At 34.5% G+C, this 25,726-nt stretch overlaps 1 protein-coding gene across 8 annotated transcripts in view; it reads right to left on the reverse strand.

The window, feature by feature from the left end:
* The window catches only part of LOC136039963 (protein kinase C, brain isozyme-like), a 231,924-nt gene that overhangs the window by 61,917 nt on the left and 144,281 nt on the right, over nt 1-25,726 (reverse strand). For 4 of the 8 annotated variants that reach the window (XR_010620599.1, XM_065723992.1, XM_065723989.1 and 1 more), the window contains exons 7-9: nt 21,904-22,132; nt 15,660-15,776; nt 992-1,192 (exon numbers count right to left, since the gene is read on the reverse strand). Coding sequence is in view for 7 of the 8 variants with exons in the window: in XM_065723992.1 (XP_065580064.1) it covers nt 992-1,192; nt 15,660-15,776; nt 21,904-22,132 (547 nt within the window). In the remaining variant the exon portion in view is untranslated. The remainder of the gene's footprint in view (nt 1-991; nt 1,193-15,659; nt 15,777-21,903; nt 22,133-25,726) is intronic. The other 4 variants (XM_065723995.1, XM_065723994.1, XM_065723991.1 and 1 more) reach the window with 1 other exon arrangement.

The following is a 25,726-nucleotide window of genomic DNA, read 5'->3' on the forward strand; positions in this document are numbered from 1 at the left end:
CTTCTCACCATCTAGACAATTTTTCTGAGGACACAACGATCCATAAAGCTGCCCATAAACGGCATGATCCTTTATAAGCTTCTCAGTCAGATATCTTGGGGATAGAAAAAAAAGGTCTGGTGCCTGGATGGAAAATTTCAATGCATCTAAGACTAAGGAGCTATTAATTATCAGATCGAATACCTTACGACAACATCTCGTCCATACCTTCAAGACAGAAGCTATCATGACAGTTGATAGCTCCACAGGTATTAAGAGAGTTGACAAAATTCGCCAATCCAAAATTCATCTTTCCTTAGACCTCTGTTGGGGCACACATCTCGACCTGGTTCGGTCTTCCTGCACGATTAAGCTGAGCGTGACTCTTTGATCTAAGAACCAACAACCACATAGCTCGATTAATCCTCTGTACAAGTCGTACATAAACCAATTACTAAAATAAATGTCCGCTTTTGCAGGGGTTCCTTTATTAAACTGGCACCACTCCAGAGGATCAAAAACAGATCCTCAAGGGAGCTTGTAGCACAGATAAGGTAACTTTAACCATAAAATAGAGAAATCTGTCATAGCATCAATGGCTATTTTCTACAAGTACATCCCGTACCTTCCCTCCAATGAGTTATCTGTCTATATTACTTATACTACCAGTCGCCAAGCCAATACGGCAAACAGGATAAGGTTGGATTACCTACTTGAAAAGACAGCCCGCACAGATTACTAAAAGAGCTTTTTAAAACGCTGCGCCTATATTTGGAATAGTCTTTCAACGGATGTTGTCCCTAAAAACCAGTCGGTGATTCTCTGAAAAAAAAAAGGTTAACAGACACAACTCTAAAGAAAAAGCCTAGGTAAGTGGTGGACTAGTGGCACATGAAAGTCTACTTTTTTAGTTGTCTGGCACAGGGACATCTGCCCCCTCCACCTCACACCAAAGTATAAGTTGAAAAACATAAACAAAATACATTAACAAACAAGTTAGAAAAGGAATTACCATAGTCTGGAAACAGGAATGCAGTTGAACTAGGAAAGGAGGTTTCAAGGGCAGAGCAAGAACACTCTTTTCAATGAGAGTGCATTCAATGTCATCATCTTGAATTATTATATCCTTTTTGAGTATTTTGATTGCATATAGTTCGTCCGTTCCTTTTCTTTCTGCTAAGAGAACTTTCCCAAAGCTCCCTTTTCCAAGGACCTGAATAAAGAGGAAAATATTGTCAAACTTTTCTTTTAATAACAAAACAACTCTACAGAAAGCTGAGTTTCAATAGACTTCATTAAGAGAGATCTGTAAGGAAAAAGCAATCTGAAATCCTATCACGTTCTCGATTATTGATACATTTTGAGAGCTTCATTGTTTCATGCCCGAACGAGACCATAGAAAACTGAAACACTTTCTTCGATCGATCCTTTTCTCGTCTTTTTTTTTTTTTTATATCTGTTCAGGCGTATAGCAGACGAAATGGTACCACCACAAGATTCAAAGGAAGAAATTTTTACTTTTAAAGGAGCTAATTATCTACTTCCAAATATATACTCAATTTTAAACGAATAGAAATCACTGTATTAAGGAGCACGGTACAGCTAGGCTTTTCAATAAATTTTTGCCTTCACTGGTGTTTCTGAGAAGGAGGCGGTAAGCGCTTTCTAGATTTATCAATATTATTTTTTTTTTCTTTTGGTTTCATCAGTATTTATGCTTTTGTTACTAGTGACATACTCTAAATAATGCCTGTCGGAAACTGACATATCACCCTTACTTGAAAAAAGAAAAGAATATGAACAAGAGTAGTAGAAACGGAATGTTCTTTTTTCTTTTTGGCAACAAAGAACATTCACTGAAAGTCGAAGCTTCATTATATACAAAAGGCTTTTTTGGGATATGTGTATGGCTTGAATTTTATTGATTTTTCTTCTATAATTTGGTTAGCGGTAATGTTTTGTTTGCTAGTGAGGAGAAGGATCCTGGGTCGATTAGAAGACGACTGGAAGCCCTACTTTTCTATGAAATTGCAGAAAAACTTTTCAATGATGGATTGTACTGGCTTGGACATGTCAAAGGAATGGACCACCGTTATCTCCCAAAAATTTCACAAGGAAAAATAAATTCTGAGGACTTTGTATTCAACTTATCAAAAAGAGTAGTTGTTTATCATTTTCCCACCCACCCAAAAAATTCCTGTGTGCGTGCCTACACACAAGAGACGTATCCATTGATGGGTTACACATCATTTAATCACCAATGACTTCAATAAACATACAATTAAATGTATACTAAAAACAGCACAGCCCCATTTTCTAGCTACCCCACATCCAAGACAGAGTTGGAGACGGGTTGGGCAGATTATCATTTTGAAAATTCGTATTAGTGTTTTAGAACCCCTGCTCAACCATGTATTTAAATATTCAAGAACCCGTGTAAAAAAGACATTTGACCCATAGGCTCGAAACACACTTGACGCTTTTTAACGAGCGTTTCTTAGAAGTGTACACTCTTTTCAATCAGAGTGCATTCAATTTCATCATCTATATGACACTGTATCGCGACTTACGACTTTGTATTACTGTATTATTGCGACTTTTGTATGTACATAGTACATACAAAAGGCCGACCAAACATTTGGTCGGCCAAATGTACCAAATATACCAAATATACAAATATACAAAAAGCATATACAAAAAATATACAAAATACCAAATGTACCAAATATACAAAAAGCTGACCAAGGCATAAAAGCCAATTGTTACTTACCTAGTTTCTTCCATGTCTTAAAATTTGAACCAGATTTTTTTTTTTTATGTGTGCTATAGCTGTCAAACCCTTGTCAACCTAAAGTTGTCAACCCCTCGAAATTTATGAAATAGTGTATCGCTTTAACGAATTTTAAACGAAAAAAACTGATGTTATATACTTGGATGAGCTCCATAAAAGACTATCAGCGTTGAAAAAGAGAATCTATCAGTCTTAGTTCAAAAGTTGCAATTTCTTACGATGGACCAACTTTCTATTATTGCTGCTTAGAAAGCAGCGAAGCGAAAGCTCCATTTTTTCTGGAAACGGGCCCAGGTAACCACCAAATATCTTAGGCACTTTTTGATTTTAGTCCAACTTCGATTTAAAACTGGTGTCTGCCTGCTTGCCTGCAAGAACAGAGCTTTCAAATCGAAGACAGATATATAGATTGAAGAGATGAAAGCTTGGGTGCTTGACTTCAGATAGTCCCCTCTAGCGTAGACTACAAAACCCCACTTGAACTCACACACTTTAGGGTGTTGGTAAATTACAAGGGAAAACCATACCTTTGGCCCCAGGCAAGACTCATACGTAGCTTTGCAAGAGCTAATGTCACATTCGTTAATTCGGCCTGAGGCCCACACTTACAGAATAATTAAAGAAAGTAGAATAGAAATCTACGCAGGGTAAGCGTTTTATATTTCCCACGATTAGCAAAATTTCAAAATAAGGAAGTTTAATTTCCTTTGAGGTGTCTTAGATAGTGCACTGTCGGATGTGAAAAACCGACTTTGCAACTGTAATGTCTAACCACCGAGGATTACGAACAAAGAGTATAGAGAAACCGCTAACACATTATGGGAGCATGGCATGATAAAGTTATACCATTAAATACTAGAAACTCACACATATCAGCATTCAGAGAAAGATAATCTTAGAAAAAATGGGAAACTTTTCAAACCACAGCCAAAAATCTAGCTTATGTTTTTTTACATAAAATATGATTGGCATAAGCCATGTAAGAAGCATCGGTAAGCCCCAGGAAATAGTTTGAGTTAATTTCGTCTAAAATATCAGAAATACATTCTTGGATCATAATCGGCTAAAAAATCCCTCCTCGCCTCGCCCCAAAACGAAAACACAGAGGAAAGGTCCAAATATTCAATACGACTACAGAAGGGAAACATTCCTCGTTTCCCTTAGTAAGGAAAACGAGGAATGAAACTAATAGAAGGATTTAAAGCACAGTGAAAAAGAGATAAAAATTACTTGACTGTGGACCCCACTGTCAGAGGCCTTAAAAACTTAGTTCTTGAATTCTAAATCCAAACTGTATAAAGAATTTAAAAGTGCAGTGACTAGATATTTTGAAAATGTCTGAATAGCTAGCCATTTAATTACAAACCGCCAACATCTTAATTTAGCTGATACCAGATTTTCTGACATCTTTGCCTTGTAAAAATAGTCAATGTTGGTACTGACTGAATTTTGGTGTCGATCCATTGGCATGCTCATGGACTAGAAACTTGATAAAATATTTTACCTTACAGAAAAAAGAATTTATTGACGACTGAAAACATATTTACGACATTTGTGCGTGTGTTAGGCAAATAACGAGCATTTTGTATGAAAGAGGTTTGTTCAGTGTCTGAGCACTACATAATTACACGAGTTGGAAGTAACACTTTTACGATGTAAGTAACAAAGTATCACCAAATGATATGTAATTCTAATCCAAAAACCAATCGAGAATAGCAATAATGGCAAGTTTCTCCATTTAACAATAAAGAATCTCCGCAGAAAATTGAAGTCCTAGTCGGTGTAAAACGATTAAAAGGCTAGACGGAGAAAAGCAATTTGAAATCCATTTGAGTTTTCCATAAGTATATATTTTGGGAATTTAACTGTTTCTTGATTGCGAAGGCTTGTGAAAACTCTATATTTTAGGGATCCAAGATTTTTCGTTTCCTTTTTTATTGATAAATAGATTATAGGATTAGCATAATAAACTGTAAGTCATAACATAAAATATTAAACCGAATGTCGCAGTTTAAATATACATAGCTCATCTAAAGAAGAGATAAAGTCAACTACAGATCAAATTTGCATCAACTAACGTCAAATTTTTTCTCCCTCTCATTCGGTCTCCCACATTCTGTCCCTGGTCTTCTCCATCAAACATTATTATTGAATAGATATATCTTGCGGGTATGTCAAGATCAAGGTGCTTAAAAATTTAAAAATAACCTCTCCAATTGTTTTCCTATTCCTTTTGGTCATAGATAAGAGAAAAAAAAATTTTGAACACTCAAGGTTTAGGAGAGTAGTGAGTTAAAAAGTTTAAAAAATTTCAATAAGCTATATTTTTTTAGTTTTCCGTTTTTCTGAATGGTGGAAAATTTACTGTATAGCCTATCAGGAATTTAAAATATGTACACGTTTTTAAGCTTGGGTTTAATTCTCAAAAAATTTACGCAAGAAAGGTTTTGGTAGGACAACCCAATTTATAAAACATTTCTTTTTCAAGGGGGCTAATCTTCTCCGCTTCCCAATCCCCATATTGGAGGAACATTTTGACTTTTAATCTCACATCGTTTCTAATCTACAGATTCACTAATCGAAACAAATAAAATCTGTGAAAGCAGTAAGGCTGTTCCGAAATATAGTTGCTCATATTAAAATGTATGTGTAACTAATAGACTTTTAGAAGAATGTTCATTCCTGTGGAAGTTTTCTAAGCCTTGTTTTCAGCACAACCATTTCCAACACAGAGTTCGACATGAGTTGAACAGAATATTGTTTTGAGAGCCGTGTTCAACACGGGCGAATGTCTTCTCAGAACCCACGTTCAACCATGCTATTCTGGCACGTTACAATTTTGAGGAACCCGTGTCCAACACGCTTGGAACCCGCAAGATGATAACTCTTTAAAGTTTTGCTGGGTTTAACACTGAGAACCTGAAAACGATTTTTCGAACCCGCTACAAACACGCTTCAAATCTGAAAACACAATGCTAAAATGGGGATGAACGCGAAAAGAATTTAAACAAAATAATAACTAATTAATAAAATTCAAATTAAAAAATAAATATCATCCTTTAAATCTGAGCAACAGTTTAGAAGCTTCATTTATGGTGGAGGATGATGGGCCTTTAAAGTAGCTACTTTCAAACTTGCGTTACCATGCCAGAAAAATACATTGGTTTCTGACTGGTAATTTTGAGCTGATCAATATTCTCGCTTGCATAAGTAAGGTCTTAAGATATCATACTTCTGTTCATAATCAGCTCTGTAGTTTTGTAGCTGAAGCAGAATGTGTCAATTACAAAAAAATTATAAGCGCATATATGCCCAAACTTCAAGGAAAGGGGAGGAAGAAGTATCTAATGGATTAAATTATATGGAGCAAAATAGCGTTGACTATGTAAAGGGTGATGTGGGCACAATTTATTATTTCTTTTCACCAAGGAAGGTCATATAGAAAAGTTGTCGTAGAAATTCCGGAAAGAGCCCATTCAATTGGATATTGAAAGTTATATTGAAGGTCGCTCGTTACTACAGTTCGTTACCACGAACTGTTTGATCATACCCTGGTCAAAATATTCATGTGTTATACGACCTTTACACAAAGATGCCGTTTTTGTCAAACATTGCATTACATTTTAAGTATTATGTTTAGTTTCTCAAAAAAGCAAGTAGATTTTGCAACTTCCTTTCAAATGAGAGCCTTTAAGCAGTTCTCTATTATGTTCAAGTTGACTAGTTCTACTAGTGGTTAAGAAATAAAAACAGCAAAAAACAGGAGAGATCAGTAATACCCACGCGAAACAGTGATTTTCCTTTTTGATCAAGATGGAAGTTTGGAAGATGGATGTTTAAGAAAGGGTTTTCGGCAATTGCGATACCAATGGTGTATCTTCCATTTAGATCTAATACCTTTCTCAATGCAAATCCGGCTATTTTTCGGAATTTCCCTAAACTGGCTTTCGCAAAAGACTTTAACCATGATACAGTGATTACCAATTCCGGGATTAGGATATAAAACAAAACTATAGTAGGATCCTAACTCATTTTTATCTTAGAAGATCTTGAGAAAGTAAAAGAAATCAGTCGATTTCTTTTCCCAAGAAATATTTGGAATCAAATTAATATGCCACAGGCAATTCACGAAACCGTAGAGGGGGAAGGGGTAACATGAATTTTTTTAACCTAGAGGGTGGGAGTTTTTGTTCAAGAGTTTCAATGTAAACATAAAACATGTATTTTTCAATAAAAACTTTTAAAAAAGTACTTTCAAAATTTAAGCGGGACCTCCCTACAGTCCCACTCCCAATTAACACCATCACAATTACTATGTCCTTTTTCCACAGAGAGACAATTTACCCTTACAATCAGGGTTACCAACCGGCGAAAAAAAAAAAAAAACATAATTTAGTGATTTTTCGGTTGATTTAGTGATTTTCTTCAATAATCTAGTGATTTATGCTGATTTAGTCGATAAAACAAAAATGACACAGAGGCTTGTACTGACAGATCACGGCTGATGTACAAAAATTATTTAATGTCTTATTCCATTCGACTTTGTAAGCCTATGGGCCCAGTGATTTTATCTGTCTAATTAAAATTGTCTTTAAAAATATAATTGATGATTTTAACAGCTTTTGAATCTTAATTAAGTGCATTTTGATATCGTCAAGTTTTTTTTCCTTCATTTGTGAGCTTTAAGTAAAATCTTTACGTGTTCGTTAAGTTTCAATTTTAAATCGTCTATCATGAATGGTCACCTATATGTTTATTTTTTTGCATTTGCCAAAGCACCAGTGGTGATAAAAGACATGCTTCAATAAGTATATAACAATCAAAAGACTGTAGCTGTGCTTAAAGGGTTGAATTTCTATTCTTCACAAAGTTCAATCAAAGTGGACGTCGAATGGTATATTTTTACAGATAAATATAACACGAGTTACATTTATCAAAATCTTCGGAAATATTTCTTGATTATAAAAATCAAGATGTACAAAATCTTCGGAAATATTTTGTAAAAAAAAAGAAACAACAAAAACCAGCTCCCTTCCTTATATCAAGATTGATCATACCTGCTATCACTGGTAGACCCTGGGGAGGACCCTGGGCCCTCCCAAAATTTTTCTGGCACCTTTTAATCCTGTTTTTTCTTCTTTTTTCCTCTTTTTTTAGAATAAATTTGTCAATTTGATCAATTGTTGGCACCTTTGTCACATTAACCCCCCCCCCCAACACCACCAAGATTTTGCTCTAGATCCACCCCAGCCTGCTGTAACGATGATAAATCTCCAGTCTTTGCAGTTCTTTTTTATCCCCCCTCCCCAAAATCCCCTTTGTACTATTGAAAAAGTTTTGAGATGATCTTCTGAAAATTACTTCTTCTCGGAGACTATTCTGTGCGGAAACTGATAGCCGGATGCTCGATAGTATCCCTGTTTATAACTTTCCCCTGTACTTGTAAAGTTTACTTTTAAACTCCAGATCATGTTTTAAACTTTCATTAACAACAAACCCTGATTGATGAACTCCAAAGTTTACTGAAATAAACTTTGTTGGAAGTCCACAATAACTTTTGTTTTATAAAAAGAAATTTAATTCAAGTATGCTTGCATGAGCTTAATGCGTGGAAAGGCCAGAAAATCAGAATTCATCAGGCGAAAAACAAACACACAATTAGCTTCTTAACAAAAATTGTTGAAACACAACATTCTTGTAGACCCATAGATAAATGAAATTCAAACTCAGATCATAAGAGACGCAGGATAGGCAGTTTTCGGGGAAAATTTCTGGAAAACACAAGACTTAAATGTTTCGGGTTAGCATCCCTTTTCGGATGAGAAAACTAGCTGAATCTGTGATAATCCGGTACTTGAAAATTTGGAAGAAGGTCATATCTATCAAGGTCAGTTATTGCAGTTTTGATAGTTTTCGACGGTATTCTGGTTCTAATTAATAGTGTATTTATCTGGTCTTTACAAATAGAAGCGTCTTCAAATGTTATCGGATATGGATACTCAAAATGCAAATTAGAAAGAGATCTGGGCAAAATAATTGTGGTTGTATGGGTTTCTAGGAAATTAAGTTTACGTCTGAATTGTTCTAATGTGACAAATCTTTGTTCATGGTCAAACTGTCAGATTTCAATTTCCTTTATAGCCAGGCTTATGTTCAAACTAGCGGAATCCATGACACTTGTAATAATAGGCCTACGGTTCTTGAAAATATGTGTTATTCCGCTAGCCATCAGAGTCATTAATTTAAATTTATCATTTCATCCATGACTGGAATTAGTTGTGGTGTTAAGATTTTCATCAGACACATGTTTTAGACCACAAAAGGAGGCATTATTTTTAGTTTTTTTTTATTAACCTTTAAAGCTTTGCTATATGGCACTGATTTTTCGGGGGCTCATAAAGGATATCAAAACTTCGTCGCCTCGTAAATAGCGAAGGACTTTGTAAGGTTGAGTCCGTAGTAAGAAGGAGGTACTACGTAATATTCCCCATGTGTTTCGTGAATGGAGCCAATATAGGTGCCATTTTTAATGTCTACATAGAAATTTGCACAATAAGGTTGGCTTTCTACAATATAACCTTCATAATATGGTTCACTGACGCTAGCGTGTGGAAACTGTTGGGGTCCATAAGAGAAAGAATCATATAGGTCTTGGGGAATTGTTCTTCATTGTTTTTTTTTTTGTTTAATTTTCAAATTTGGTGCTATGACGATAAAATTGTTTAAAAAGTTTCCAGTCATTCTGGAATAGATTACTTCTCCACTTAAGGATAAAGGATGAAGATCTTCTTGAGCCATTACTGGGGCAAAGGGTGTCGATTCGATGTTTCAGTTGTTGTGTGATTTTTTTTATAGGGACAAGTAGCAAGCTTGTCGCTCAAACTTGCTGCAGTGGGAATCGAACCCTGGTGCTCCGTATTGCCAAGCAGAGCATCAATCCACTATACTACAACAGGTTTTCTCCGCTTTAAATGTAACACAAATAAGAATTCGAACAAATATTCCATTTATATTGCATCGGATGAGGCTTTTAGGAATTATAAGCGGTCGTCTATTTTGTTTATCCATGACATCTCCTAATTTCCCTTCTTCGTATAATTTATTAGAGTCAGGCCGGATTACCATTATTTCTTCCTCTAGTGTTCAGGAGGAGCTACTCGGTTCGAGAGGAGCTACTATCCGACTTGGCCAGCTCATGGCTAAAATAATTAAATGTAAACACAAATAAATAATCGGTACCACATAACTTCTAATCACATAATACATGATTTTTATAAGTAATGAGGTTGAACTGAGATATTTTAATTTGGGAGATGCTTCTCCATTTATTTAGTAGTACGCTTTGTCTAGAAAACAAAATTTGCTGGAATTGGCCCTATATAAAGATACAAGACGATAGTTCAGTATTTTCTTGAGATTTTTTTCTGTTTATCTTTTATTTCAATATTTTCTAGCAAACTAACCTGATCCTAGTAGGCCTAAGCAAGGCAGATTTATGACGCTTCTTGACTACTAAGGTCAACCAGCGTTTTGAGAAGCGTATCGCTACTAAGGTATATCAGACAAGGCTGTTTGATTTTCTGTTTGGACTTTTCTTTGGGTGTCTTTTGTCTTTACTTCTCTGTCTTTTTTGCTAACAGACAACAATTTTAACGTCATTGTCTTTAGTATGATGATACAGTAAGTTTTTACTGCATACATTCCTAGAGCTGGCTAATAGCTAGTATTTCTTTGTTTACTCTTTTCTTCTCCAAAGAAAAGCTAGGTTAGAAATACATGAGTTCAGGAGAATTATGTTGTGCCACCATTTTTCAAAATATGCAATACAAAATCCTCGCTAGTAAAATATTTTTCCCAAAAGAAACTAAAGAGACTTCCCACCCAGACCTCGTCCATCCCGGCCATCTTTCACCTTGGTCTCATCTTGTCCCCCATTCGCTGCTTGATTTCAAGATGCAAAAAAACATTTGTCTCTTATATTACGGAAAAATATTAACAAAACATACAACTAATTTACTGCTTGTTATTTGTTAACGTTCCCTTTCCCCTCCTTTTTAAGCCCTTAATAACCCTTTTTAATTTACTAATTTTATTTGTTTTAGCTTCTTTTGTACAGTATGGCCCGTGTATGTATATATATGTTTTTTATTATTTTTTACTGATTTTTTTTTTAGCACTTTTGATAAAACGAGAGTGCATTCTTTTGCCAGTTTTACTTTTTATGTGCATGATTTTGTTTAACCTTTTATAATGATATTCTGTTTTTTCTTCTGACTCTAAAATTCAAATTCGGTCCAGAGGGCTTGTGATAGTTATTTTTTTTTGGAAAATATCTCTTATCTTTCTTTTGCAAAATGCAAAATGCAAAATGCTTAATGGCGTTGGTGATTTATTTCTAAACACTAGTGCCCTTTTCCAGTCTTACAAGTTGTTGTGTCCTGTGGTGGCACAGTGGATTTGACCTCAGATTGGTAATACCGGACCCTTAGATTAAACCTGTCTATAGCAACACAATGCAGGGTATATATAAGGACCTTAGTAGTCAAGAAGGGTTGCTAATCCGGGTTTTTCCAATAAGTTTTCGAAAAATTGAAAGATTTAGCATTGGAAATTTCCAAAAGATTAAAAAAAAAATTCCGGAAAAAATTCCGGTAAGCTACTTGTACGGAATACCCCCTAACTAATATTCTTTATCTAAGTAGTATCTAAGTATAACCTTTTTTGTCAATGTTTTTCTTGACAAACAAATTTTGAGCTATATATTTGCACATTAGGGGGGGGGGAGTGAAGTACCTCTGTAGTTTCCATAATTTGGTTATTAAAGTATTATATTTTCATCATATTTTTTTTAATATTTCATTAGGATTGAGTGTCAGAGATATAGACCCGCTTTACTTTATCCCTACCCCCCTAATGTGCAAATATATAACCTAAATTTGTTTCTAAGGTATTATATTTTAATCTCACTATGATATATTTCATAAGGATTGAGAGTCAGATATATATTCTTCATATATGAAGAATATTAGGTAGGGGAGGGAAAATTTCATACAGGTACCAAGTTTCTGGAAAATTTTAAAAATTCCCAAAAAAATTAGCATTGTAAAAACCTGGATGGAAGTAGCAACTCCGAGGATTGCACGAAGCCTTTTTTCCTTTAGCACATTTGAGGATAAGTGTATTTGCGAACAACACAATCTAACCTCCAGAATATCAATTAAAAACATCAATATTTATCATGGTTCCCATACAGCAGATGCAAATTTTTAAGTATATAAAAGAACTTGTGGGAGTAGACAAATTATGCACTAAAGTAGTATTTTCTGTTCCACAGTTCTTGAGTCAGAGAACAAATTTATCTTCCATAAAAAGATTTTCTTTCTTACATACACGAAAAGGAAAATAATAAAGAAATATTACTAGGTCAATATTGTTTCTTAATGGTGGTTCTAATGGTTACTCCAAAGTGAAAAGAGAAATATACAATTCCGTGATCTAAGTGAAATATAAACGAAGGGGTAACACGTATAGTAGGAATGACACCGTAATTCATTTTATTTCATATTTACAATACGATACGACGACAAAAAATCATTATCGTGTGATTAAGTCTATCTATCTATCTATCTGTCTGTCTATTTATCTATATAACTTTGAAATAAAAATATTTAAAAAAATCACTTTTTTTACACTTTTACACTTTTAGTTACACTTTTGGCTAGTATTTATAGGTGGCAAAAAAAAAATACTAACATAGAAAATATTTTCGTAGTTGCATGCAACTACTGTCTTTACAAATGAACCAAAAATTATTTTTGAGAACTGTATGAAGACATGCTGTTATGGAGATAGCCTCAAAACTTGATGCTAGAAAAAATAAATTGCTTATTTGTCGCTGATTTTCTATCTATATTTTCTTTTATTAAAGGTTTAGTTTGCTTATCAATTTATAAAAATGGTCATTACTGAGATAAACGGCTTACTCTCTTGTTAGCTCTGCTACTCCCGATTAACTCAGTGATAGCAAGACTTTCAATTAGAATTTTGGCTTCTCCCAAACCCTTGCAAATAAGAATGGAGCTTCCCCCTCCCTAGCATCTACGTTAAACAGTTAGGTAGAAAATATTTCATCAAATGAAGGAGGCTAAAAGGTGAGTTCCCACACCCTTATCATTCGGGTCTGAAGTATTTCCAAATAGTTGGAAATTTTAGGGTTTAGTTAGTACTTTTATGGATTAGACACCACCCATCACAGAATATTCACCCCACAACCCTCATCCCTCCCCCAAGCAGCTAGTGTATAATAATGAAATACTGTAGAGAGCGTCTCAAATGAATTGAGTCAGTTAAATCAAGCCAACAAACAATTGTCTATAATAACCTTTCATTTTGTATGGACTACGCATATTTTTACGGAAGAATACCCCTCCCCATTGAAGTAGGTTCTCAGAAAGTGGAATATTTTACACGGAGCTTTCTGATTAGATTAAACAGATTGAGTATCCCAAAATTTTTATTTGCCTGCATTTTGGTCTTGTTTGGGTTAATTTTTTTCAATAAAAAATTGCTAAAACTGTACTTAGTTATGGTGCGATATCTTGTATTACGTAAAAAAGGATACTAGAGTTTTACATTTCGCTTCCAATGATATTCTACTCTCTTCTTGATACTTTTCGGTCACTGGCTCGATTTGACTACTCTTAAAAAAAAAAAAACTAATGAAGAGAAGAAACCAACCAAACAAGCGTCCGTGAGCGTCTTTCTTAGGAAAAACCCAAAATCTCATATTTCCATAGACGAGAGAGTAAAACCCTCACTCTAGGGTACTCCGACCTTTTGAATTAGATGATACAATTACCTGCGAGGTCGGTGCCCTCTTTGGCTCCCCCTCCCCTTTTCCCCCCTCTCCTTTTAGATTACATGTATTTTCTCATGCAAATAGCTTGTGCAATAAATAGCATTGAGTTTAATAACCTTTAAACGCATGGAATCATCATACAAATAAGGTCCTCAAGCAGAACTTCATGCAAAGCTTTCAAGCTTCGACTTCTAGAATTTTGCTTATTATTGACCCGGATAGCTCTATAGACAGTCTGGTTATCTGTCTTAAAAGCATTATACATAAGGAAGAAGAAGACGAAAGAACATCGAACTATAGGAATAATCGGAATAAATAGAACAGGAATAGGAATACAGAATAATAAAAATAGGAAATAGAAATAATTATAGGAAAAAGAACCCACCAGCCACCAGCTCTCCTATCTTACACACTTGGACATCGTGACGAATCTGCAGTAGAAGTAATACTTTAAAAGCAAATTCAATGTAGAACTGTTGTTTCGCATCCAATTAATTGTACATTTTTTTTCTAGAGACGCGGCATTGTCACAAGTTTGAGAACTAAAAGGATCAAATTTTTAGAAGGCTCTAAGCCTTCTAAAGATCTTGTTACAGAATTTCTAAGCAAGAACAATACTGAATCGTATTTATCATAGACTAACTACGAACGTCATATGAACTCAACTACAAACATAACCACAGATGATCGCAGAAAAACATGCCTTTTTTTATATGTTTAATGTTTAATAATAGTGGCGGTGCTAATCGTCAAATAGTAACAAGAGAGTTAAAATAGTTAAAAAGTAACAAATACAATTCTAGGCTACTATTGTATTTGGAATTCTGAACAACAATAGGCAAAACGTACTGATTCGTAACTATAGTAAAATAGCTACGAACATAAAATAAATATAACTACGAAAGGTACCACAGGAGACCCCAGAAAAATTTACATTTTTCTTAAATGTTTATTTTTCAATTATATGTATTTATATTTCTATGTGTTAAAAGCAGTTAAAAGTTTAGTAGTAACAAGATAGTTGAATAGTAAAAAAAAACTATGAACTACTATTATAACAGAATTCTGTGAACAAAAGTAGGCCACCAGTATTGATTCGTATTTATTATAAAATACCTACGAACGTAACATAAGCGTAACTACAAACGTAACCACAAAAGATCCCAGAGAACATTACATTATTCTTAAATTTTCAATGTTCAGTTGCAGTTGATGTAACAACTAATAGTTAAAGAGCAAAAAAGAAGTTAAAACAGTTGAATAGTAACAAAAAAAACTAAACTACTATTATAATAGAGTTCTATGAACAATATTAGGTCACCAGTATTGATTTGTATTTATTATCGAAAAGCTATGAACGTAACCAGAGAAGATCCCGAAAAATCATTACCTTCTTCTTAAATGTTTAATGATAGTTGGTGTGCTAAACAACACCTTATAGTAGACATAGTTACAAATAATTAAATAGCAACAAAGACAATTCTAAGTTACTATTATAATATAACTTTTGGAAAACAATAGACCACCAGTATGGATTCGTATTTCTTGTAGAATAGCAACGAACGTAAAGCACCCCATAATAACGAATATAAGCAGAGAAGATCCGAAAAAAACAACCATTACCTTATTCTTAAATGTTTAATGTTCAATGATAGTCGACAAGGTAAATAACAGCTAATAATTAAATAGTTACAAAATAAAGAGCTATTAATCTAAGATGTGTCCTGTAACTGCATACCTGTAACTGCATGGGGGCTCTTAATCCTACATAACGTATTTTTGACAGGCCTGCTTCAAATTAATAGAAAATCCACACTTCAGGGAGCGGATTCAGAAATTAATTCCATTCCCTGTCTCCTAATTTTGGGCACCCAAGGATAGTAAATTCAGAATAAGAGTCAAGAAAGAAAAATATAAAGAGAAAGAGGGCTAGAGAGAAAAGGGTGTTTAAAGTAAAATTTCATTAGCTAATAGAAAACCATAGTAAAGCAAAATGCAAAAACGAAGAAAAGGATTGAATAAAAAAATGACCTGTAAGAAATTGAAATCTGACGCCCTGATAAGATCCTTCTTCCCCATGTTATGTGGGACAGCATTTCCATTTGGAACTCCAGAATCACGTGGTCTATGGGCAATGGATGGCTTCTGCTGCAAATAACAAGAATTTGCTAGATTTTACAAAATAGAAAAGATTTGTTGAATTAGATGTACCCAAGATTATTAAAACATAAGGAAGATGCAGTACCAGGGTTCCTGCCACCATGTTAACCTGGTTAAACGTATCCGGTAAAAAAATTTTCGAAAAGAATTTTTTTTCTGTTTTATATAGCCATTACTTTAATTTCAGCTATTACGCTTAAGTGTATTTGTGGATATAAAAACACATTTTTTAAAATGAACGTCTGTTTTATCAATAGTCTCCATGCTGCAGCGTAGGAAATAGAATATCTCCGTTGGTTACATACATATATCTTCGAAAAGGAACGAAATAGAGAAAACCCTGGTGTGGTAAAATCAAAAGCCATTTTGGTATTTACGTTATTTTCTGTTAGTTTATTCTTTAACCAAGATTCACAGTCTACATCATTCAGAACAGAGTGTTCTATTAATTACCTCAGTCCGTTTTTTTTATGTTTAATTTGGATCTCAAGATAATTAGAATGTTTAGTAAGCTCTTAAAGATAGAAAGCTATATATATGGAAAGCTCGAATACATAGAGAGGTCTTCTATATCCCCCTTTGTCATTCGTAAAAACTGCAAGAGGTTGAATTTTTTCTATGAAAACTACTTTTGCCGTAATTCAATGCCTATAAAAACTTTATTTGCAAAGGAAAAAAGAAATTATTGCCCTTAACTTTTCTGTTAAAAAATATATTTTACCTCGATTGGTTTAGTGAAGTATTGTGCCAGCCAATAAAACTATCCCATGAATAATACCAACAACTCCATATTTTTTTTTTACAGTCGTTATCTACCTGTTGCTCCGAAGTTACCTTTGAGCCAGGATCGTGAAAACGATTGTTGCCACTGTAACGAATTTTAAGTAAGAAACTGTTTTTTGGCTCAAAGCATTTTTCGCAAGTAAACTTTACAATCATTACAAGTAAAATTAAAAACGAAAGGAATATTTTGTTTTTTTCCCCTCCTCAGTAAAATATTTGTCTTGTAAATTGGTTTTTGAATCGCCGAAATCGAGTGACGTGATATCTCGTCAGAATAACAAGCCCTCCAATTGAATCTATTGCTAAAGGAGAAGCAGCCAATCTTGAAAAGAATTCGAAGCTTCTTTGAGCCCATAAACATTCCACTGTTAGAAAATTTCAATTAAGGAAGTTGTTTTCATTGACGGATTTTTTTAGGAACGGAAAAAAGAAAAGAAAAATTCCAGTTGTTAGGATAAGCCTTTTACTTCCCTCAGTTTGTTTCAATTAAAGTTTAAACGTGATAAATGAAATAGCAAAATATTAGGGTTTAATGGCTTAATCTTGACTTGACTTTATTGAACAAGAAACGATATACATAAATCTTATACAAAAGAGACAGGGAGGCAACTCGTTTTGTCTCCTTTGACAATATAGAGAGAAAAAATATGAAGGAGGAATTACACCTCAATAGCTCACATTTTGTACATAAAAAAGAGAGAAAGAGAGAGAGAGAGAGAGAGAGAGAGAGAGAGAGAGAGAGAGAGAGAAAGAGAGAGAGAGAAGAAGCGGAAAAAAATCGACTCGTATACACGGATGGGACTTATAAACTAATTTATAAATAAATCACTTTACATTCGAAGACACAACAGCGTAAGGAAGACACGGGGAGGGGAGAGCAATTGATCCATAGATATTACTTTACTCGATTGAGTTTAAAGAGGAACTCCTTTTTTCTTATTTTCAGAGACAAAATAGAAAAAAATTAACCCCCTCCCTGACATCTCGAAAAATACTTTTATTGTCCCTTCATTTTAAATCCCTGGGGTGTTAGGAGTCACTAGGGTTTAAACACAGGCATAAAATTTTTACATACTCGATCACGCATATAAAAAACTTCGAAGCTTGCGTTTTTAAAACAAAAAAAATTTAAACGTAAAGATTTTAAAGCATAAGCAGGTGCAACAGAAATTTTTTTACATTATTTACTCGAATATACAGTCCTTATAATATATTAAGCATAAATATATTATATTATACCCACATATGGTAGACATATATAGTAAATAGTGCAAGGAGACCGAGCTTCTCCCGGGCCCTGGCACTTAGTACGTGGCTGACTTGCATGTATATGCTTCTCAAACTACGCATTAGCACAATTATTGTGTTATTCTTTAGTTTTAAGTCATGAGGTGGCAAATACGCAGTTTCAATTGAATTAAGAAATTCTGCCGTGAATCCAATTTCTCCTTCCTGTCTCCTTCCGATTTCTCCTATCCCTCAACAGAATCATCCATCTTACAGGATTTGTATTCTCCTGGAATTTGTTGTGATTCTCGCTTTTGCTTTTCTTCTAACCGCAGTTTTCGTTCTCCATCATTTTCATTTAGGATTCGTTGTGATGCTTGTTATTACAGATCTCCTAGCCACAAATCTCTTTGTGCTCTATTTTGGTTCATCAGTACCTTAGACGTTCTTTCCATACATTTTACTTTAGCTATTCGGATAATTTCATCCTCTCGCATAATTTCAAATACTGTTGCTTTAGGTTTTCGGAACAATTCGACATCGTATACAATTTTGCATGAAGTCAGATATACCAGAATTACACATTTGCATAATTGTCATGCTATTCTTTAGTTTTAAGTTGTAGGGTGCCAAATCATCGACTTCAATTGCATGAAGGAGTTCTTGGGTGAATTCAATTCCTCCTTCCTGTTTATCCTTCACACCCGCTATAAAGACACTTTCCTTTCATTCTACAGCAATTTTGATTTGTCTTCTAACCGCAGATTTCTTCTTGCAGTTTCATTTAAAAGTCAATGTGATTCCCTTTTTCGCTTGTTCCATGCCTTTTTCTTTAGCTGTTCAGATTCCTTCGTTATCGTGTATGATTTCGCATACGTCACACATACCAAAAAATATTCCACCCCTGCGAAAAATGATATACTTTGCTGTTTAATTGCAATATGAAGATAGATGAATGTGACGCCAAACTTGGGATTTAGTTAGTATGATTTTTTTTTTAATATGAAAAAACTTACGAATTTTAAATAGTTAGTCTTCAAATTATTTTAATAGTTCTTATCACATTTGATTGTTAAGTTTGTTAAAGAGAAATTTCTTTTTGACGTTCAAACGGCAAATTATTTTCAACGCATACGTTTTTCCGGTCGTATTCTAGGCATATTTTAAACTGATGAAAACAATGCTGTCACTAAACAACACTCTTTATACCGTGCATGACGTCATTACGATTCATCATGTATATTTTTTTACTATTAAATGCATATGACTGCGACGTCATTCAAATGAACATTTTTTTACCCCAAAAACCAAGACTCTAAACGGATTCTGCCAAACTCGTGACCTATCTAGATTGTTTTTTATAGGCTAGAAAATCTCGATCCGGTAACTTTAAAAAAACATATGAAGTAGTTTTACAGGAAAATATTTGATTATTGTTTGCTTAAATATAGTAAGTACCACTAGCCGAGCTACGTCCGAACCTGTAGGATTGTAAATATGGGTTTCTCAAATTGCGCGTTAGCATAACTTTTCGTCTTACTGTTTATTTTAAGTAATAAGGTGGCAAATCAGGAATTTCAATTGAATTTGGAAATTCTACCACAAATTCAATTCCTGCTTCATGTTTACCCTTCCAAAGAGTCATACATTTTATAGGATCTATATTCCCCAGGGATTCGTTTTCATTCTTGCTGCTGCTTCTCAACTAACCGTAGATTCCATTTACGATTCGATGTAATTTTCGTTCATCATTACCGCAGATATTATTTCAATTCCTATTACTTTAGTTGTTCAGAATTCATTATCTTGCATAATTTCTCATGACACAATGACCATAATAACTTCTTTCCCATTTTTCCCTCACTAATTATGCTTTTGCCTTAATTACGTTGCTATATAATTCAGTAAAGACCTGGCTAGTCTCCTTGAATATACCTTCTAAAATATATAAATTACCTATTAGCATAATTATCGTGTAATGCTTTAGTTTTGAGTCATAAGGTGGCAAAGCAGCAACTTCAACTGAGTTAGGAAATTATGGCGTGAATTCAATTCCTCCTCCCTATTTATCCTTCACGGAGGCTAAAATAAGGATGCCTTCATTCCATTGTAATTTTGATTTGTCTTCTAACTGCAGATTTCGTTGTGCCACATTTTCGTTTGCAATTTGATGTGATTCTCGTTGTGCTACATTTTCGTTCGTCATAAGATCATAAATTTTGTCCATGCCTTTTGCTTTAACTGTTCGGATTCACTCATCATCTTGTAAAATTTCGCATGAAGTCATAGATATAAAAAAAACTTGAAAAATTTCACAGCTTTCCCAAGTAATTATATTTTTGCTTTGATTACGTTGTTATATAGTTTAATAGAGACCGGACACGTTCCATTGCATATACACTCTATTCTAAAGTCCGCATTAGCATAATTATCATACAGTTTTTTAGTGAAGTCATAGGGTGACAAATCAAAATTTCAATTGAACTACGAAATTTCTAACCACAAATTTTGTTGTCCATCCTTTTATTTGGGATTTGTTGTTATGCTTGTTGTCCCAAGTTGTTCATATTCGTTCATCATTACATCAGATATTTTTCCCGTGCCTTCTAGTTTAGCTGTTCGGATTCGTTTATCATCTTGTAGAATTTCGCATAACGTCATAAATTCAAAAAAATAAATTCTTTTCCATCTTTTCCCCAATATTTTTTCCTTTTGATTACGTTGTTATACAATTCAGTAAAAACCAGAAATTGAAATATACAAACTACACTTTAGCATAACCAACTTGTTATCGCACGTGGCTTAATCCCATGCCTTGTGCTTTAGCTGTTCGAAATCATTCATCATCTTCTATAATTTAGCGTCATAGTTACCAAAACGATACGATGACCCCTGTGACAAAATGATACAACTTGTTCTTTAAATGCGTATGAATAAGACGTCATTTACATGAAAAATATATTTCCAAAATAGGATTCAAAACGAATTTTCTCAGACTCTTGACCTATCTAGATCGTTATTTCAGGCTAGAAAATACATAAATACATACATAATCACTCACTTAAAGAAAGTAAAAATATAGATACAATATACGCATATTTATTAGTATATGCAGTATGCTTGTATCGTCGTTCTGCAGTTTAAGCATGACAGATTACCGAAGATCGTCCCTTTCGACCACCCATCTAGAGATAAAAGAAAAGCAGAACGTCCTTCTTTCTAGGGCTATAATGAGAGAAAGGGATGTCTAAGACACGTTTTGAAGATGAAGGATAACAGACTGCGAAAGTTTATTCGTTCCATCTGGTGCCAAACGAAAAACAGGTCGTCCTTCAATTGTCCTCGAAAAATTTAAAGGATGTTGGAACCTCTTGGGAAGGGAAAAAAGTGATGTTTTGAAAAGATTAGGGTGCAGGAATAGCGTGCACAACTGTGTTGCCCTCTGGCGACTTGGGGCTGCAGTGAGTTATTTGCAGTAGCAGTAATATTTCCTATTAAAAGCATCGTTTCCATGGCGTGACGGCAGCTCCCCAGCCTCTCTGTGTCCATATCAAATACAAATATATTCCTCCAAATATTAAGGCATTTCAAAAGGTCAAATATTGTAACCACGGAGGGTGGGGGGGGGGCTGAGAGAGGAGGGAGGCTTAAATAAGGAGGCAAGTCTACGGTGTTCAGAATACCTCAGTTACACTAAATCATTTTTTCCGTAATCCCATCACTTCAGATCTATGAATCGTCTTTTAGAATATTTCAACTAAATCCTGGGCTGATGCCTAAATAATTCTATAGATTATATTCGCACGAAATACTCAATGAACCAACACGAGCCTGGTTAAAAACCTTTCAATATAGATTGAAAGCTTCACCGAAGACATGTTGGATCGTAAGGTGCTATTTGGTATCCCAATGAATACATCTCTTACAAATAAGAAACTACGAAGCTATTAAAATTTAGACAAAAGTTAGAAATCATAGAGCAAAACTTCAATTATACACGAGACTACAACTTCCACTACCTATAATTTACTACTACAAGCTATAGAGAGCCAAAATGCCTCTCGTGACCCTTCTAACCTCCAAGTAAAAAGGGATTAAAAATAACCTTCATTTGTTGTCTCAGCTGAAGAACGTCAGCACCTTCAGTTGCCACGGGAACGTTATAAAATTCTCCTTCTTCTTCTGTCAATAGCTTAAACCACCCATCTACAGGTTGTTTGATTATTTCAGAAATACCAAAGCTTAACGACCCCATAAAATCGTCACGGGACGTTCGGTCCCAGTCCCACACCTCAATGAGCAATCGACGGTCTTTGTCCTCAGGTTTCAAATCGCTGGAAACAAATCAAGATCATTTATTGTCAAGGAGATGATAATTCACAAGGTTCAGATGAGATTACTTCATAGCACATGTCAATAGTATCACAGTACGAGTCAAAATCATGCATTAATGATAACAATATATGAGGCGTTCTCAGTCAGAGGGACGGATGTCAGAAAGAAATCCGTTTCGTAGACCTGCAAAAATTAACTTAACAAAATATAAAAATATAATATCATATAATAATGTTAATTTTTTTCATCGCGCAACAAGTGAAATGGTGTACAATACTGTATAGCGCTGTGGACAATTTGCTTTGGATAATTGGATAATTTTATAACCGTTACTATGGATGCCAGAGTACGACTGAATAAACGTTTACAGGTTTCAAAGGTCATCGGGCCACCCGAAACGAGGGTGATTGTCATTGCCATCCATGGTTTTGCTGACTAACAGATACGTGACTTTTTTTTTTACTTTTTCTCGTTCTGTCTTCAAGATGCCCTTCAAACCGTTTGATTTATTTCTAGCTCATTTCCAAGGATTTCCGTTATGACCAGTCAGAGTCCTGCCGATCGTTAAAGATAGCAAAGGCCGAGAAAACTTTACTGTTTTTTTTTTGCTACGGAAATCACAAGGAAATAATGCTCACAGAGAAAAGTTTCAAATCGTATGAAGTTAATATAAAGGAAGCGTCGCAAAAAAAGGGATAAGGAGTAAAGCTTGCGTTTGAAGAAGCTAAAGACTCTCCCGAAATCTACAAACAAAGCAAATCGTACGCTGCGCTCAAATCAGCGACCCAGCGAGCTCGTCATTTCAGCTGTTTGAGAGAATTGTTTCTAGCAAGGAGGAGATTGCAAAAACGCAAAAAGCAACGATGGAAAAAATTACGGAGAAGGTTTTAGAAAAGTACGGGAATAAACAACAGAAAAGTGGGGATTCCTTAAAAAAGTCGTACGATACAATAATTAGTGAAATCTATGCCTCATGACCCTTGAGTTACCACCAAAATATCAGAGCATATTACAGTCATAGAAAAGTTTGAAAGCAGAAATTTAAGTGTTGGAAAATCGCGTGGTACTATGGAAAGTAGAATAGACGATTTTGAACAAGAAAAGTTCCTAGATAGTCTAGTTTTCAGCGGTGTGAAGCAGTTACCGGGTGAAGATTTGAAAACGACAACTACGAATATCATAACACAGAAAATGGAAGTCGCCAGTTTTTTGCAAAATGACCTTCGAAATGTTTACCGCTACCGTTTAAATAATTCTACTGCACAAGGCCAAAGAGATGTTGCACCGGTGATTGTGAGAGAAATGACAAGGAAAGTATTCAAGAGCGAAACTAAACTTGCTTGTCGGGCATTTTCGTGTCTGAGGCCCTAACGAAATGCCGTCGGGACATTCTGTATACGGTAAGGGGTTGTTTTGGAGGGCGAAATGTTTGGTCTGATCGTGGGCTAATTCTAGCAAAACTCCCAGCAGACACCATCCCTCATAGGATTTGGTCACTGGCGGGTTGCTTTTAGTTGCCTGTGCTTATTTTGTTGTTTTGGTTTAATATCAATGTTTTGTTCTCTTCCCATTTATTGCTCCTAAAATTATTTATCTGTTCCGAGAGTTCAGCTGTGCCTTTTTACTATTTTTTTTTCTTCTTCCTTTTTCACAGTGAGATATGATAGTGTTTATTATATATAAATATGTGTGATGTACCAAACGGTACCACATGGAGGTTGAGCTGGTCGGAAAGTTGCCCGTTTGATACTGATACTTATTGGTTTTCTGATTTGGCGAATGAAGAGTCTTCAGTGAGTTATAGACCATTGCAGTTTAGTGAATATTGTGATTCGTCACATCTTGGAACTATAAAATGCTAGTAAATGCTATAAATGCTAATAAAATGCTATATAAATATAAATAACAAATATAATAAAGAAATAATAAAAATATAATAAATAAAAATATATGAATATATAACAATATAATAAATATAATATAATATAATATAAATATATAAGTATAATATAATATAATATAAATATATACAAAAATATAATATAACATAATATATAAAAATATAATATAATAAAAATATAATAAAATATAAATATAAAAAATAATAAACATAAATATAATATAAATGCTAAAAAAATGCTATAAATGCTAGTTCTGGACCTACAACCTTACTTCTTCGTATAATTAGATATTTGATTTTCTTTCAAAATGTCAGAATCTTCAAGTTATGGCCCTTTGTGAAACATTTTTGATTCAGGATAGTCCTCTGTCGTCTTTTAGTTTTTCGACCTATCAGCTTACCTCAAAGAGTAGAGCTTCAATGAGCCGCGGCGGATTGGGTTTAATAGTAAGTGATTCACTTCAATGAAAGCCAAAGGAGGATCTTGATGTCTGGAGAGAAGGTAAGATAGAAACATTTTCTATTGAAATTTAGATTGGTATGAGGCTTGGCTAGACGAAAATTATCGGTAGTTTATAAGCCTCCAAGTGCATCGCATGAGGATTTCACAGAAAGTTCCCAAAGTCTTCTAATGATAGTTCAGAGGCGACAGCATGGGCGATTTTAATTTAGATTTTTAAAATTTTATGGTTTCTAATGATTTTGTTCCTACAGTAACAATTTCTACTAGTATCACAGATCACTCTGCTACTCTGATTGACAATGTGTTTGTCTCTTCAAAGTATATCCAAAAGGCGTTTTCTATTATTGTTGCGAATAATTTTGCATACAAGTCCAGTGGACATTTTAGTAATTTATATTATATTTTACTATTTTAGTAATATTTGAACAAAGAAACAAGCGGAAACTAGAAATTCCCAAGCTCTTTTAAACGGCAACTCATTTGCTAGTGAGTGGGGCGAGGCAATCGAAATGGAATTTTGTTCCTGCTTCAGCTGAATTAACAATATCATCAGCTCGATTGGATCCAACAGTGCCGGGTTAGATGGTGTTAACCTAAAGACTATTCAATCAACTCTGGTGTACATTCTTCATGTGCTAGTCCGCCTATCAATGGAGAAGGGAGTTTTTCCTAAATTATTGAAAACAGTAAAGATTCTCCCTCCCTACAAATGGGGCACTCAAATGGATATATCGAACTGGAGGCCTATTTCTATTTTGCCAGTGTTTTCGAAAGTTTATGAAAAAGTTATCAATGGAAGACTATGTGCCTCCCGAGCCTGCATGCATTTTATAATGGTCAGTTCGGATTTCGAAAGGGCCATTCGGCTTTGGATGCTGTACAACATCTTTTAGAAAATGTTAATTTAGCTTTGGAAAAGGGTGAGAATTGCATTAGTATTTCTATAGATTCTAAAAAAGCGTTTGATACAGTTGATTCCAGTATTGTATTCGATAGATTAAGACATTTAGGTGTAAAAGACAGATGTTTGGACTGGTTTAGTTCGTATTTAAATGGTAGGTCAATGAGGGTTGATCTAGGAGAGAAGTTTTTTAGACTTTTTTCTGTTACATATGGAGTTCCTCAGGGTTCCGTCTTAGGACCCCTGTTGTTTTTAGTGCATGTAGACAGTATGCGGTTCTATATTCCTGGTCCGTCTATGACATCTTTTGCCAACGATACAGCGCTTGT

Source organism: Artemia franciscana, chromosome 20, assembly GCF_032884065.1.
Source record: "Artemia franciscana chromosome 20, ASM3288406v1, whole genome shotgun sequence".
In the NCBI taxonomy this organism is placed as follows: Eukaryota; Metazoa; Arthropoda; class Branchiopoda; order Anostraca; family Artemiidae; genus Artemia; species Artemia franciscana.